This window comes from Lissotriton helveticus, chromosome 5_1, assembly GCF_964261635.1.
Source record: "Lissotriton helveticus chromosome 5_1, aLisHel1.1, whole genome shotgun sequence".
Classification (NCBI taxonomy): Eukaryota; Metazoa; Chordata; class Amphibia; order Caudata; family Salamandridae; genus Lissotriton; species Lissotriton helveticus.
The window spans coordinates 1,548,553,886-1,548,569,641 of NC_136065.1; the positions used below are offsets into that span (position 1 = coordinate 1,548,553,886).

The following is a 15,756-nucleotide window of genomic DNA, read 5'->3' on the forward strand; positions in this document are numbered from 1 at the left end:
GCCCGTCCCTCTCACAGTAACTTTTTCCAGGGGCACTAACCTGGTCCCTGTATCCAGCCCGTGCTCCATTGCTGTTGGCCTGAATTTGCAACCAGATAAGCACGAGTGGCACTTTGTGGTTTTAAACGTTATACTTACCATACATTTTTTGAAGTCTATATCTTTGGTTAAACCGTTTGGGTTTTTATTGTTTTGATAAATTGGTGTGCGATTATTTTTTTTTTGTGTGTGTTTTCATTTTTACTGTCTGGGTGTTGCATAAATGCTTTATACGTTTCCTCCTAGTTAAGCATGGGCGAATTCTTGCCAAGCTACCAGAGAGTGAATCACAGGTTAATGTAAAGACTTTTCTTGGCTAACCCTGAGAAGGATTGTGACTGTTGCCTGTGTAGGGTTTCTACGAACAACCTAATGTCTCCCCTTACCTCTCCCCCACACCTCATCCTGGCTGCTTATTAAATTTCATGATAAGTATTTAGAGGTAGTCTTATGTCTGCATTTAGCACTAAATCATTGACAGTCAAAGAAATCATTTTGAGCATTGCCGGTTAGGAATCTGATCGGGTGGTGATTAGGGAGAGAATAATAAGAAAGGAAGGAAACCTTTGGAAAAGTGTGGATGGGAAAGATTTTTGGCAAAAAATAATAATCATAAAGTGGGTTCCCTGTAGGAGATCATGAATTGTTTGTTGGTTCTTCTAATGTACTTCTGTCATGACTGCCGTCAGTAATTTTATTTCCCACCCTCTATTCTCTTCACATATCATTTCTCTTCTAATTACATCCCATAAACTGATTGCAGTATCGACTCCTTATGTTTTTCCCACTCTTCCTTTTTATAGATATTTCAGCGTGTCTCATGGGTGAACCCGCACACCATCACACCTGAATGGAAGAGGAAAGTTGCTCAGGATGCGATTGACAGCCTTAGTGCCTCAAAGCTGGCCAAGAACATCTGTAGCCAGCTGCGGACGCGGCTGAACAGCTCCCACGCAGCCTTTGCGGCCTCTTTACAGCAGGTGAGTACTCCTGGGCATGCCGAGAAGGGCTGCAGTCCTAGGCCGGTCAATAAATAGGTGCCTAGCATGGGGGCAGTTCTGCTGCTTTCAGTAGTGCATCAGCTTGGACCTACAGGGAATGCAGAAGCGTATTGTCTTAAGATGTGTAAAACTAAACTATGGTCTCGCTGAATGGATTAAACGGCAGTGATTAAGGAGCATGTGGACGCTAGGCCCTCGGGGCAACACGGAGACTTCATACGTGTAAACTTTGTATGCTTGGTATATTTGTATACAGTACCGTATCTGTACTGACACACCAGACTACTCTAGAACACATGGCTTTGCAAACTAGTTGTGATTAACTCTTGGTTTGTCATGCAGAATACTCTGCTGTTTTAGTCTGGTTATTATGTAGATTTGCAGATTCCGGGTAGTGCTTTATTTATAGGGCCCGGATCCCCCAGCATGCTCCTCGCCCGCCAAGACAGTTGGTACAACCCACCATCAAAATCAAAAATCAGAGAAAGGGTGGATGTAAAACGGCTATGTTTAATTATCAACATTCATAAACATGACTAAACAATACATATTAAAATTGATAAAATCAATAAAACATTTTTAATATTGACATTCAAAGTTTTCTCAGTTATACTAGTTACTTTTCCCCCAGCACTAAGGGGCCCTCTGGCTTGCATCTCCAAATCTGAGCACCCCGCGCAAGGCGCAACCCACCTGCGTCCTTGAGTGAGTGATGGGCCCCTGCCCTCTGGTCCTTGTCCGCCATATCCGGGGCCCACCCCTCGACCATTAGGCTGCCCAGGATCCCAGGAGGCTCGTAATCTGGTGCCCTTGCCTCCCCAGACGGTGACCACATTCTCCCTGCGGAGAGCTTACCGTCTATCCCCTCAGTGCTGGCCTAGGGAGAACGCAAGGAGGACTCCCGTTCACTCTGTAAGTCCATGTCAATGTTCTAAGGCCTCTTTACCGCCACAAGGGTGACCAGGGCCCCCAGGTCCGTCACCCTCCCCACTACCAAATAAGTTCTGCACAAAATACCATATTCCTCTGATCCATACGTCTGTGACCATGTCTGATAGATGCACGCCATCCTAGTGAAACTTAAGATCTCCCGTGATCATCCGGTGTGGGATATGACACAAGCGGCTAATGTTGCCGCCCCAATCCCAGCCCGGCTAAAGCCATTCCCAAAACTGCCTTGAATTGGTACTGTCACACGCAGTCCCCATGCTCGTGTATGAACAGGGCCTGCCCCATCTCAGCAGGGCGAATGGCCAAATATGACTGCATCAGAGCCACCGGGCTGAGAGTTACACTGGGTGCAGGACACAGATGGATTGTTGCCCCCTTCCCCATCTGGTCAGTTTTAGATTTCGTTAAAGTCACTTCCAAACCCCCTGGGGTAATCTTGGTGTCATCAAATTGAAGGCCCCCCGACTGGTCAGATCTGGAAGTCCCTACAATTTCCCCCAACCGGAACGCCCCATAGAAGGCCAGGGAAAAAAACGCCCCAAATAAAGTGCTCTCAAATGACAAGCTGCAAACCCTAGGAAGGGACTCCAGGATGTCACCCAGTGTTATAATATCTAAAGGCCTCCGGCAATCCCTTTTGGGCCCCTCCAACCTGGCCCACCCAGACAGGGCTTTCTTAACCACAAAGGATGCGCCCGGGTCGCGCACGCCCGCGAGTTTAGCGAAAAAACCCACTGCCGTCACATGAGCCCGAGCATAAGAGACTGGCCTACCCTGATCCCTCAGCCTTTGCAAGAAACTGTGTATCGCATCAGCAGAAAACAAGCCTGTTATACCAGCTTTCTTTTTTTTTTTTTTTTATAAAACCTTTATTGTGTATCATAGGCATACAGATACGGGCCCACAACCGTTCTGGCCGGCCTCGAAATCGATCAATAGCGCAAAACACAGGATCGAAACAGCCCAGCAGTCTCAGAGACGAAAAACAACAACCAGAGCACGACGTATGGGAAAGGGGACCGCTGGGTACAGGATAAAGCAGGTTGATTTTAAAAGTTTTTAAAGGAAAAGGATCAGGCGCATTCAATCCACCGAGGGCACATAGCGGGCAATGATCACAGCAAATTGTAGACAAAACGAAGGATGGCAACCAAAAATTCAGCATAAAAAGACAGGTATCGGGAAAATAGCATACATTCACAGTACCCACTGGTCATTGCCCGCCCCATGAACGTGGAACATCTCATCCCATGTTAGAATAAATCCAACAACAGAAACAATAAGCAGCGCTATACCTAGCCACCATGCTGACCCAAGAGAAGAAAAGAAAAGAAAAGGAACCAAGAAAAAGCGGAGAAAAAAGGCCCATAGAAACAGAAACGAAAACAAAAAACCCTCCCCCCAACCCCCCACCCTACACGCATGCTGAGGCTACGGCCTACCCCCCCCTAGCAGTGTGTCTGTCGCCCGAGAAACGAAACCCGAAATTTAGCTTCAGAAAAAGGGAAAAAGAGAAAAGAAAAAGAGGTAATATAATACCGGAGGAGGGCAAACCCAACAGGCTCCCGGTCTCCCTACCGTTAGCGTCATCGCCACCCCAAAGGAAACAATCAACTATTACAGACTCTTAGTACCAAGAATATGGGGGCGAAACATCACATAGTGCGCCATTAAGCATGTGCAGGAACTTGCCAATCCGCATCCCCTCCAGCCCCACAGACATCAAACTCTAGCGGAAAACCCTTAGCCCTGGCCTCGTTTCGCAAGGCCCCCGTGCAATGTCCACAAAGGAGAAGCCGCTTCAGCAAACAAAAGAAGACAAAATGTCCACGCCTGGTCTGGGCGCAACTCGCCAGCACAAAATGGACGCCGCCGGCCACGGACAGAGTCTCCTCCAGTATAGACGATCACTCCCTGATTCAAGTCCGAAAAAGCATACCACCGCAAAGGCACCAGGGCGAGGGAGGAGGCGGCAGACATAAGCGGCAACAATAGCTGAACAGGCGCCCGGGCCGTCGGCAGTGCTGTAGCAGACGGGGACACCGTCAAATGATGGGAAAGGCGTCCTCCATTACCATTAAAACATGTAGGCAGTCCGTCCCAGACACAAACACTGTCCAGGATCATACATTCCCCTCCAGATCCAAGCAAAACCACAGGATCCTCTTCAAACATAGGTGGGGGCAATTCCTCGCAAGTCTGGAGAGCATCCGAGCGCAGTTTCCCCGTGCGACCGCAATATCGTCAAGCCTTTCACCAAGCGCCCGGCAGCCTTCACTCCACGCAGACTGTCATTCAGGGCGGCAAGGATGTCTCTGCAGGATAGCACAGGCTGGAGCCCCCACATCGGAGAGTCACTCGGTGCCGCACACTCGACCTCACGTAGCACCGCAATAGACAAGGGGTAATACCCCATCTCGTGCAGGCACCCGTCGGGCACTACCAGCTGGGCAGGAGAACAAAGGCTGGGTGGGGAGAGGACCGGTTCAGGCAGATTGCTGCTGGAATATCGAGGGCTTCCAAAATGTGGACCCAGACCGCAATCCGTGGCAGTGGCCATCTCAGTTTCGGACCAGTCACAGGCTTATGCACGGGAGCGTACAATTATAGCCGGGCAGGGCAGTAAACAAAGCCGAGAGTCTCACCTCTCGGACTCTGCAGCCAGGATCAAGTCCACCGAGCCCTCTAGCCGAGGGCGCACGCAAGCCGCACCATGCGATTGCCGGGGGCACCCTCAAAGGACCGCTCTGGAGCCGCTGCTACCCGGTGGGCCGACTCCGCCCAGGTTCCGCCGGCCGCCGCCGAAGAGTCAGTGCCCGGCCATGTTTGGCAGCCCAGGGCTCGGCACAGGGTCGCAGAAGGCTGCCGGTAGACTCCACCAATATGTCCGTCTGCGAGGCCGGTAGAGACACCGGAATCGCGCATGCAGCATCCGCGCGCCTTCACCTTCGCCCCGCCACCATTTAATATCGAAATTGTGTCCAGGATAGTCTGGCAGGGCTCAGAGGCATACGGAGCCGGGAGCTTACACGTCCGTGTCGATCGCCATCTTGGCTCCTCTCCTGTTATACCAGCTTTCTGCACAAAACATCCTGTAAGACGTGAATTGCTGTTGGTATGATCTCCTAGTGCGATCACACAGTGAGGCACCTACCAGCCTCCACAGTGATGTTGGGAACCCTGTCATCTGCTCCTCCGCCTGCGGGTGATATCTCCGGAAATCCTGTAACTTGGAACGAGACAAAGCATCAGCAGCTTGATTGTCCACCCCTGGTATATGTGCCGCTTTGAACAGCAGATTCAGCCTCAAGCAGACCAACACCAAATGCTTCAATAATCTCAGAACATGCTTACATGTCGCTCCCTGCCTGTTTATTGCTTCCACCACCGCCATGTTGTTTGACCAGAATACCACTGACTTATTCTCAAAGTGCTCCGCCCACACAGTCACTGCCACTATAATTGGCAATAACTCCAAGAAGGCTATGTTTCTAGTCAAACCACTCTCATGCCGCTCCACTGGCCACTCAGCCCTGCACCAATGAGACCCTAGAATAGCGCCAAAGCCAGTGCTGCCTGCTGAGTCTGCGAGTAAGCCCAGCTCCATACTTGACACCGGCGGTGCTGGCCACACCACTTTCCCAAAGAAGTTGCTCAAGAAGCTGCGCCATGCTCTCAAATCCTCCTTCACCTCTGCCTGGAAGCACACATGGTGATGCTTGTGGGTTAATCCCACCATTGCCCTAGCTAGGGACCTTGAGAAGGGGCACCCCATCTGGATGATACGAAGGGCGAAATTGAGTTGGCCCACCAACGCCTCGGGTGTAGATGCCCCTCCCCCCGTCCTCACTGTTGGTGTAGTCATAATGGTTGGTTGTATTTCTGATGTTACAGGCTCCGTGGGGTTAGGCCCTGGTACCAACCCCATCAGTGCTCCCCTGATTTCCGCTAGAATGATTCCCTGGGACCAGTTGTGAAGGTGCCATAACCCCTGGCATGGACAATGTAGAGGTGCTAGGTACAGGCTGCCCTTCAAGCACTGGCTGTGGGGGCAGTCCTGGTAATGTTAAGGGGGCCTGTGATCTCAGGAACTGGCAGCGGGGGGACCCTTGATGTTAGCGCGGCCTCCTGTACTACCCCCTGCCTCTCCTGACCCTTGCCCCTCTTATTCCTGTTTGCCCCACCATTGCCCTCGCCCCTTCCTTTGTGTTGTTGCGTCCTAGGCTTCTTGACTAAGGGGGGGAAAGCTGCTTTGGGAGGAACCACATTCCTACCGGGTGGTCCACTAGGCCAGTCTCCACTGGCTGCTCCTCATCAGACACTGGGGTCTGCCCCCCCCAGATCATCGTCACTCTCCTCTTCATCCCTGCTAAGTTTAGCTAAAACCAATTTGAGTAGCTGCGCAATTTCAGGCTCCTTGTCCTTCCTCTTGTGGCTACGACCCCTTGCTGGCATAATGTCACCTGAGGTGCCCTATCAGCGCTTCCCCTAGCCGGCCCACCCTGATTATTCACCCCAAGTGTTCTAACCGCCGCCCTAGTTCCAGTAAACACTAACTGCTGTTAGCTTCCTGCTGGAGGCCGAAAAAACAGCTGTGACCCCCGTGTGACCTTGCTAATCAGTGCTGCTCGCCTTGCCCCGCAAATGCGCCTACCTGCACTGCACGTGTAACCCCCCCAAACACCCCCCAATGTACTTATGTACCACCCCTCAATGTGACCGTTACACTATATGCCCCCAAGGTTTTGTACCGGACTCTCCAAACCTTTACCAAACCCATGGCTTCTGAGAGTCCTGATATTATCATCGCAACAATTATGCGATGATGTCTCTCTCTACTTCACCAACAAGATTGACAGGATCTACGATAAAATCATTGACTCAAGCCTTTCCATGGGCTGGCCCTTGGTGCCATCTCAGGAAAGTAGGGGTACTAAGTCCATCATGACTGCAATGGTGAGACCCATTAGGAAGAATTCTCCCATCCCATCGACAGAGTTGTCCAACCTCAGGCCCATATCTCTCCTCCCGTACCTGAGCAAATTAACGGAAAAACACGTTAATACCCATCTGTCAAGTTTTATCGAGCAAACAGGAAGTCTGGATCATTCCCAGTCCGGCTTCAGGCCTTGCCATAGCACAGAATCAGCGCTCCTTTCAGTGGTAGATGACATCCGAATGTCCCAGGATATGGGGCATTCAGTGATTCTGGTGCTATTGGATCTATCGGCGGCGTTCGATACTATATCCCATGACATCTTGCTCAGGCGTTTGGTAGAGGTGGGGCTTGAGAGTTCGGCATTGGCCTGGATGAGGAGCTTTTTAACTGGCCGTACACAGTGTGTTAATATGGGCTCATTTCGATCTGCCTCTGTAGAGCTCACAAAGAGGGTGCCACAGGGATCATGTTTAAGCCCTACTCTTTTCAACATATATATGGCCCCCCTGGCCAGCATCATGAGATCTTACGGATTTATCCCAGTGTCATACGCTGATGACACTCAGCTCCTTTTCCCTTTCAAGTCACTAAGCTCCGTGGTCAGACAGTCCTTTTCAGAAGGCATGAAGGCGGTCTCTCAGTGGATGGCCCTGAATTTCCTACAGTGCAATGTTGGAAAGACGGAGGTTATGTTTTTTGGGCAAGTCTCAATGCTGTGGACTCCAGACTGGTAGCCCCCAGATCTGGGTCCCGTCCCTAGCCCTAAACAGGTGGTAAAGAACTTGGGCGTGCGGCTGGATCGAGATCTATCCTTAAAGGAACACGTAAACCAGACGGTTGGGTCTTGCTTTCATACGATTGGACTACATTGCAAAGTGTTTCCTTTACTTCCAGACACAACTGGGAAAACGTTGGTCCAGGCCCTGGTGCACAGTCGCCTGGATTACTGCAACGGGCTGTTATCTGCAAATGATAGTGTACTTAGCAAGCTTCAGGTGGTGCAAAATACTGCCGCAAGGCTGGTCCTGAATGCCCCACCTAGATCTCCATCACGCCCCTTGTTGGAAAAACTACACTGGCTGCCGATTCGCCAACGGGTCAAATTCAAGACCTGCTGTGTGGTCCACAAGGGTATACATGGTTTAGGCCCCTCGTATCTGGCGGAAAAGTTAATCCCCTACAATCCAGTTCGTACCCTCCGCTCTAGTAATCAGTCTTTGCTTCAAGTCCCAATGGTTAAAAAGGCAAGACAGGGTGGAAAAGGCTTATCTTTTCTCGGCTCTGGCCTCTGGAATAAACTCCCCGATTCTATTAGACAATGTTCGGACCACCTGTCCTTTAGGAAACGGCTAAAAACCTTTTTGTTCCAGGCTTAGTACCTTCATAGATGCTCAGCTCTCCCACTCTTGCCTCTCACTTGCGGTGTGCGCAGAGATACTCCTCCGGGAGATGAGTCTAGCGCGGTACAAACTCATAAATAAATATATGCAATTTCCTAAGTCAACTACTTCATTGGCAGTTGGGTAAATACATATGCCCTAATGAAGCAAGAATATTTCTCTTCCAGCACGTTTAAACAAGACCCCTGTAAACCTTGATTGCACTGCGATGCTAGCCACTCGCTATGAGGCACTTTTGGCTCTTGAAGAAACAACCGGTCAAACCACATTGATTTTACCCAAGCACCCTGTACAAATCGGCTCTGCTGCACGCTCGCCCTGGGCACAACACAACTTATTAGCCCGTAATCAATTATCCCCCTTCGGTACAGCAAGCTCACTCCAATGCCCCTGATGCCTGGTCCCCCAGGTCGAAAGTGAAGATGCCAGTGCCCGATCCACACCAACAAAGACGTGGGACACTGCAGGCAGACGCGGGCCACATGAGACGCCCAAGCACAGCGGCTTCTTAAAAACAGCCTCTCACAGGCTCCCATGGCCCCTCTGGACACCCGACACCCTACCTGCCGAGCTGGTTCCCGCTAGAAGGACGCTGCCGCTCTCCGCTGCCGCGTGGTCCGGGATCACACCTCCCCCGCTAGTAGGCTGCTCCGAAGGACCCTGCTGTCTGCCGCCGCGTGGTCCGAGATCGCACCACCACACTCTGCTCGACTGCCCCAACTCAGGACCAAGATACCGCAGGATACCGTAAATAATTAAAGTAGTTAAAACTAAAAAGGCGCAGTGTAGGGTCCGCCTGTCCGGTGCAGGAGAGGGAAGAGACCGGGACCACAACTCCCAGAGCCTAAATAGGCCAGAGTCTCCGCCCTCTTCCGCACTGGACGTGCGTCACCTGTGACCCGGAAGTGAATCCAGGCCGGTCGCCCATAGGGCGAGCCGGTCGCCTACTCTCCCCTGGGCGTGGCGAGGAGCCGGGAGTCCGGGCCGCGCTCCTCGAGCCTCGCGCTTGGCAGTTGTGTTGGTAGCGTTGGTGAAAATCCAAAACATTTGTTTGAGGTAGCTCCGCCAGTTTTAATCTTACAATCCAGTACTCAGTCATAATTTGTTTGAATATTGTATTTTCATAGGGTATTTTAGCTTATTTGTAGAATTTATTTTGCGCAAACCTAACCCTAGGAAAGCTGAGCTCTTTACATATAACCAGTTTCTGGCTAATATCCGGATATTAGAGCTTTACGTAAACACATTCCAGTTTTACAAAATTTGAGGAGGAAATCCATCGAAGCAGGTTTGAAAGAGCGGTAGGTGAATAGTCCCTATTTGTTGAAATTAGTGTAAAGAGTGTGTTTCTTTAACTTCTGTGTGAAACTTCAGTAACTTTGGAGTTTTAGTCCGAAGTGGTCAGGGGTAAAGTTCCGTAGGCTTGTGGCAAGAGACGCAAAGACTTGCTTTGAAGTTATGCTTTTTTTGTTTAATTTATTTTGAGAATGAGTCTGTCCTTGTTCCTTGTATTATGTTTTCTGCTTGTCTGTTCTTGTTCCTTGTATTGTGTTTTCTGCCGGAGAGTTAGTTTTTCCATAAAGTTTGAAGGCAAACCTTTGTGGATGTTTGGGTATACAGGTGCAATGTAATCTGTACTTCGAGGGTTACTGAAAGTAGGTAGTTGGTTGCACTCTAGAGTCTTAACATCTTTGTAACCTGTGCACCAAGTAATTTTGCCCTTGTGTTTGACTTTTTAGCACTAATAGTATGTGTTAATCAGTTGCCAATTTCTGCTTGGCATGTAGTGGAGTGTTCATTTTAAGCTTGGCATGTTAGATAATGTTTACAGGGTAAGTTGCTGCATGCTTTGTGGAACTCTGTGTATAGAGTTTAAGACTTTAAATAAAGGGAACGATTTAGCATGAGTTAAATGTAGAATTTATTCCATATCAAGGACTGTATTGTTGTCTGGATTTATACTCCTTGCATCTCGTCATTGAGTTTTTTATGTATGCCACTATAGCGGGTGATGCAGCAATGATCTTTTTGTGACAGGAGATGTTACGTTCAGTCGGTTATTAGTTTGAAGCCAGCGGTGACCCTTTGTAGAGCAAGAATAGTTGTAAGTTGGTCCCTTTTAACATTTGCTTTTTTGGGTAATTGTGTGTCTGTCGCCTAAACATTTAGGTAGTCTTTTGTTTATTGTTGAGTTGAATGAGTTTTCATCTGAGGTGTGGTTGCATTCTTTTGAATTTGGAACTAGTGTTGTTCAATTGCCTTCACTAATGAGCACTTGTTTGTATTTAAGCACAAAGACAAGAAGGGTTCCGTAATACTCTGTGAACTTTCCATAGTATTCAGTGGCTTTGACATTGCTCCACTGGTTGAGACTGGGGTTAATGTCTGGGTACAGTCCCATGTAGTGCGTAGCATTCCCATCTATTTCTGAAGTGTTTGCTCTGTTTGCCTGTCCAGTTTCCAAAATGTAATCAGCTGTCCAGCGAATGCCGTCGAGATCTTTACTTAAGTTTGCTATTATATTGTATTTTATCGGTCTAAAGTCTGATTGTTTTTGTTGGGGTAGATTGTTTTGCACCTCATTATCATGCGGTTCTCTTGTGACTTCACTTTCATGGTGTTGATGGGACTGGAAACCGCTGTGGTTTTATTTGCCACATTTATAGACTGCAGCATGCTATTTAAGTGGCATCACGGCCCTAGCCCCTATCAATCATCTTTACGTTTCTTGTGGTGTGAGCAAGTTTGTGTGGGAAATATTAATGCAGGATGCTGGGCAAGGTTCCATGGTTGTTTATTTGAAGGATGTCCTTCCTTGGTCTTTTAATAATTTGGCATTCTTTCTTGATATTCGCTTTAGTTGGGCTGGGAATCCTTTGATTTGTTTGTCTGTTTAACAAAGGCCAGCCGCAGTGCTGCACAGCAGTTGGACCCTTTCCCCAACAAGCCCAGTTGAAGGAACACGAATGAGAGGTCTTACCATATCTTGCTTACTGTAGCTGCTACCGTGTCTGTGGTAGGCGTGCCTTGCTTTGGATTATGCTTTATGCAATTATTCCATCTAGTGCGTATCTCTGGCACACTCGCCAGTAGTGCTGAGATTGCTTGTGGTGTCATTTTCTGGACGTACATAGAGATAGTTGGGGCATTTGCCTTCTGTGTTTGTGGGATTAAATCATGGCTGTCCATTTGAGGTAGGTGTGCCTCCCACACTTTGAACAATGCACAGTTGGCTTCATTATTTTTAGAGCATACTACAGCTCCAACAGTGAGCTGCTTGTTTGCTGTTAATTTCATCTGCTGTGTGCCACATCCTGCAAGGCCACTGCCTTTAGACCAGGCGGCCCTCATGCAATGGTATTGTTGTAGGGTGTCCAGATTATGAAAAGCAAAAAACAGCATAGACCAAGCATAGAAGCAATATTAAAATCAAAAATGATTTTATTCATTAAGAAGTGCTTAACCATACTAGAGCAGTTAATATATATCCCTAGAAGAACTGTGATTGCCCAGGGAAATCCAGAATGTCTGTTCATCCTATATTGTGCATAGTTTCAATGTTTTGCACTTCTACAATGGCTATGGTTAGCACTTTGGTTCTAAAGTGTCAGCTATGCTGAAATTTCAAAGAAACTCCATGTACCATGCCACTGCAGCACTGCCATCTGCTGCTGTGTTTAATTTTGTTATTGCAAGCATATGCCTCCCAGGTTTAGGCAAAAGCATGTGTTCGAGGCATGTGAACTACAGATCATACACTGTGCATAGATCGCCATCCAGTGTTGGGCCCTGATGTTTGCACTTCGTTGTTGTCCTGGAAAAGTCTTTGGAAGTCATGAGATAGGTGACTCCTCCTTTGGACCATAGTGCGCATGGGCATCGGCTCCATCTTCAGATAGTTTTTTTCCGCCATCGGGCTCAGATGTGTTTCTCGCGCTCTTGTTCGGAACCGTCACCGATTCTACTTTCGATGCGCAATCTTTCACCCGTTTGACGGTATTGTTCTCGATTGCGATCCCCAGTCGTCACGCATCTCTCCAACTTCGAAGTCCTCGATTCTGGTCGTCAGCAAGGGCCTTCGAGCCTACTTGGGCCTTCGTATCTGGCTCATGAAAAGGACTCCATTCAAGAAGTATCCTCAATGTGGGTCGAAGTTTCCCCACACCGATCTGCATGAGGTATGTAACCTCTGCCTTTCACAGGAGCAGGAGGCCAGAGACTGTCCAGCTTGTGCCTCCTTGCGTTTCAAGAAGACCAGTCAAGATCGATGAGCTCGAAGGAAAATGGCTCGCTCCTCGACTTCCATACCCGAAGACATCTTCCAGGAGGGTGTCGATGTACCAGAACAGGAGAGGGTCGAAGAAATCCTCGGCAGCGAATCCGAAGCAGAGGAATTCGACATCGAAGTAATCACTCCTGCACAGCGGGTCGTAAGTAAAGACGTCGACGTCGACCCCGACCCCCTCCATACACCATCAAAAAAGGCTTCGGTCACACTTTCACCTTCGGGCCCAGGTGCACACCAAGAGACTGCTTCCCATGCTCCGCCATCGGGCCCGGCAAAAAGCCTATTAAGCCTTCAGGCGACTCTGGCTCGAGTCAGTCTGCTGTCGGTACCGAAACAAAATTATCGGCACCGAAAAAGAAAACGCCCTCCTACTCTGTGCCGATCGCTGCTTCCACATCCAAGCACTCAGCACCGAAACCTCCAACCACCGACCCATCGACTCCGAAAAAATAATCTGAGTCGAGCAAAAAGCCGCTACCGAAGACTTCCGATTCACCTCCTTCGGAGCCGAAAAAACCCTCGCTACCGAAGAAACACCCGGCTCCACAAACAGCCATTAAGACTGTAAAACAGCTTGATCCCAAATCAAAACACCACAAAACTCTTCCGTAATCGGTGCCCCATAAGTCTACCGAGCTGGAAAAGTCAGTGCCGAAAGATCAGCCTACACCAGAAGAGCTCTACACACCGGATCCTACACAAAAGACTGGTACGCTCACCCTGAGCTCAAGAAAAAGACGTTTGGACACTTGTGCACCGGCTCCACCACCTAAAAAGAGGCACATTGCCACATCTCCCCTCAGGGTCCCTCCTCCACCACCTTCTCCACCTTCTCCCCCACCACATCATTCTCCTACACAATCTCCACCAGGGAATGATGATGACACGTCTGATGAGGGAGAGGGTGCACATGAGGAACCACTAAGGGATCATAGTCCACCTTCTTCCCCTGATCCCTGGGATGATTACAATACACCTGAGGTTCCTAATGTCCCACAGGAGGACATATACCCCTCTAGGCCTTCCCCTCCAGAGGACACAACAGGTTTTAATCAGCTACTTCATAGAGCTGCTCAATACCACGGGGTTAGCTTACACACAAACCCTGTAGAAGAGGATTTCCTCATGGACACTTTTTTGACACGTCACAAAAACAAATCAGAACATTAGTCTAACATGCTAAAAGGGGTTTAAAGAATGCACCTAAAGTTTTTAAAGATCCTGTGAGGGTTAGAGTTATTAACCCCAGGATCGATAAAAAGTATAAAGCTGCCCCTGGAGACCCAGCCTATATTAAAGGACCAGTACCTTTAGACTCACTAGTAGTGTCTAATGCTAGAAAGAGCCAACTCCCAAACATCAGGGGACGCTCCACCCCCTGATAAAGAGTCCAGACTTTTAGACGCCTCCAGAAAAAGAACAGCGTCACAAGCAGCTAACATATGGTGTATCGCCAACACTCAAGCTTTGTTAGCCAGGTATGATAGGGCACGTTATGATGAACTAGAGTCCCTACTACATTCCTACCTGACAAATATAAAAATACGGCCAATGATCTCATACAGGAGGGTAAAATTATCACTATCACCTCCATTTGTTGCGCTCTCGACGTAGCAGATACCGCCTCTAGAGCAGTCAACACAAGTGTACTTTTACGTAGACATGCTTGGCTACGCATTTCAGGTTTTAAACCAGAAGTACAAACTTCCATTTTAAACCAGCCATTCGACCAAGAACATTTATTTGGACCTAATGTAAATTTTTCACTTGAATAAATTAAGAAAGACAAAAGACAGACACAGCCAAATCTAAGCTCCCAGACGTTCTTTTCATCGCTCCTTCTACAAAGGCACCTCCCAGAGGCTACTCCTCAGACAACCCTACCACTTCTTACAAGACTCCCACCCAGTTTACATTTACCAGAGGTTACCAAAGAGGAGGCTACAGAGGCAACAATAAGGAAAGGGGTAAGACCAACAATACCAGATCTGCCTCCACCCCTAGCCAATGATTTCCCGCCGCTCCCCCCGGACCATTCCACTCTTGTCGAGGGGGAGAGTACAACAGTTCCTTCCTGTCTGGACCAACATCACAACAAACAGGTGGATAAGACAGATCATTCGAACAGGTTACTGTCTAGAACTCGTTTCTACCCTTCCGCCCAGGCATTGCCCAATGTCACTGGATCATCTATCACTCCTAAAAAGAAGTCCTCTCCCTTCTGCAAAAGCATGCAATAGAACCGGTACCCCTGCATCAGCAAAACACAGGGCTTTACTCCCTGTACTTCCTCATTCCAAAAAAGGACAGCTCTCTAAGACCCATCCTAGACCTCAAAACCCTAAACCTGTACATACAGTCGGACCACTTTCACATGGTCACGCTTCAACAGGTTCTTCCTCTGCTTGCACAAGGCGACTTCCTTGCCACTCTAGATCTCAAGGACGCCTAATTCCATATCCCCATTAAAACTTTTGACAGAAAGTATCTCCGGTTTGTAGTGGACGGTCAGCATTACCAGTTCAAGGTACTCCTATTCGGAGTCCCCACAGCACCCAGAGTCTTCTCCAAGTGTCTAGCAGTAGTTTCAGCTCATCTAAGGCGGCAGCATATTCATGTCTACCCCTACCTAGACGACTGGCTCATAAAAGCCAAGTCATTCAGCCAGTGCGTACAACACCCTCACGCTACAATCCAACTGCTACACGACTTGGGGTATACCATTAAGCAACCAAAGTCTCACCTGCAACCGTCCCACGTACAACAATACCTAGGGGCAACAAATACCTCAAAGGCACTTGCATATCCCAGTCCAGCCAGGATATCAAGCATATAAAGCCTTGTCACAAAATTTAAACTGCAACACTCTCCCCCAGCTCGAGTGTTCATTCAACTAATAGGGATGATGGCCTCTTGCATATTCATAGTCCCTTACGCAAGACTCCAGATGCATTCCCTACAGGAATGTCTAGCACGTCAGTGGAACCATGCTCACAGTCTGCAGACAGATCTGGTGTTTTTGGACAGTCACACGCATCGCTCTCTGCAGTGGTGGAACACCAAAAACCTTTCCAAAGGGCAACCGTTCATCGAGCCAGTTCCACAGATAGTGCTAACAGCAGACGCATCGCTCTCCAG

The 15,756-nt window shown here is 48.7% G+C and overlaps 1 protein-coding gene across 1 annotated transcript in view; it reads left to right on the forward strand.

Annotated features, from left to right (window-relative positions):
• DSTYK (dual serine/threonine and tyrosine protein kinase) overlaps positions 1 to 15,756 on the forward strand; it is a 434,762-nt gene that overhangs the window by 294,749 nt on the left and 124,257 nt on the right. Inside the window, exon 6 of the mRNA XM_078644627.1 lies at positions 843 to 1,019. Coding sequence (XP_078500753.1) covers positions 843 to 1,019 — 177 coding nt within the window. The remainder of the gene's footprint in view (positions 1 to 842; positions 1,020 to 15,756) is intronic.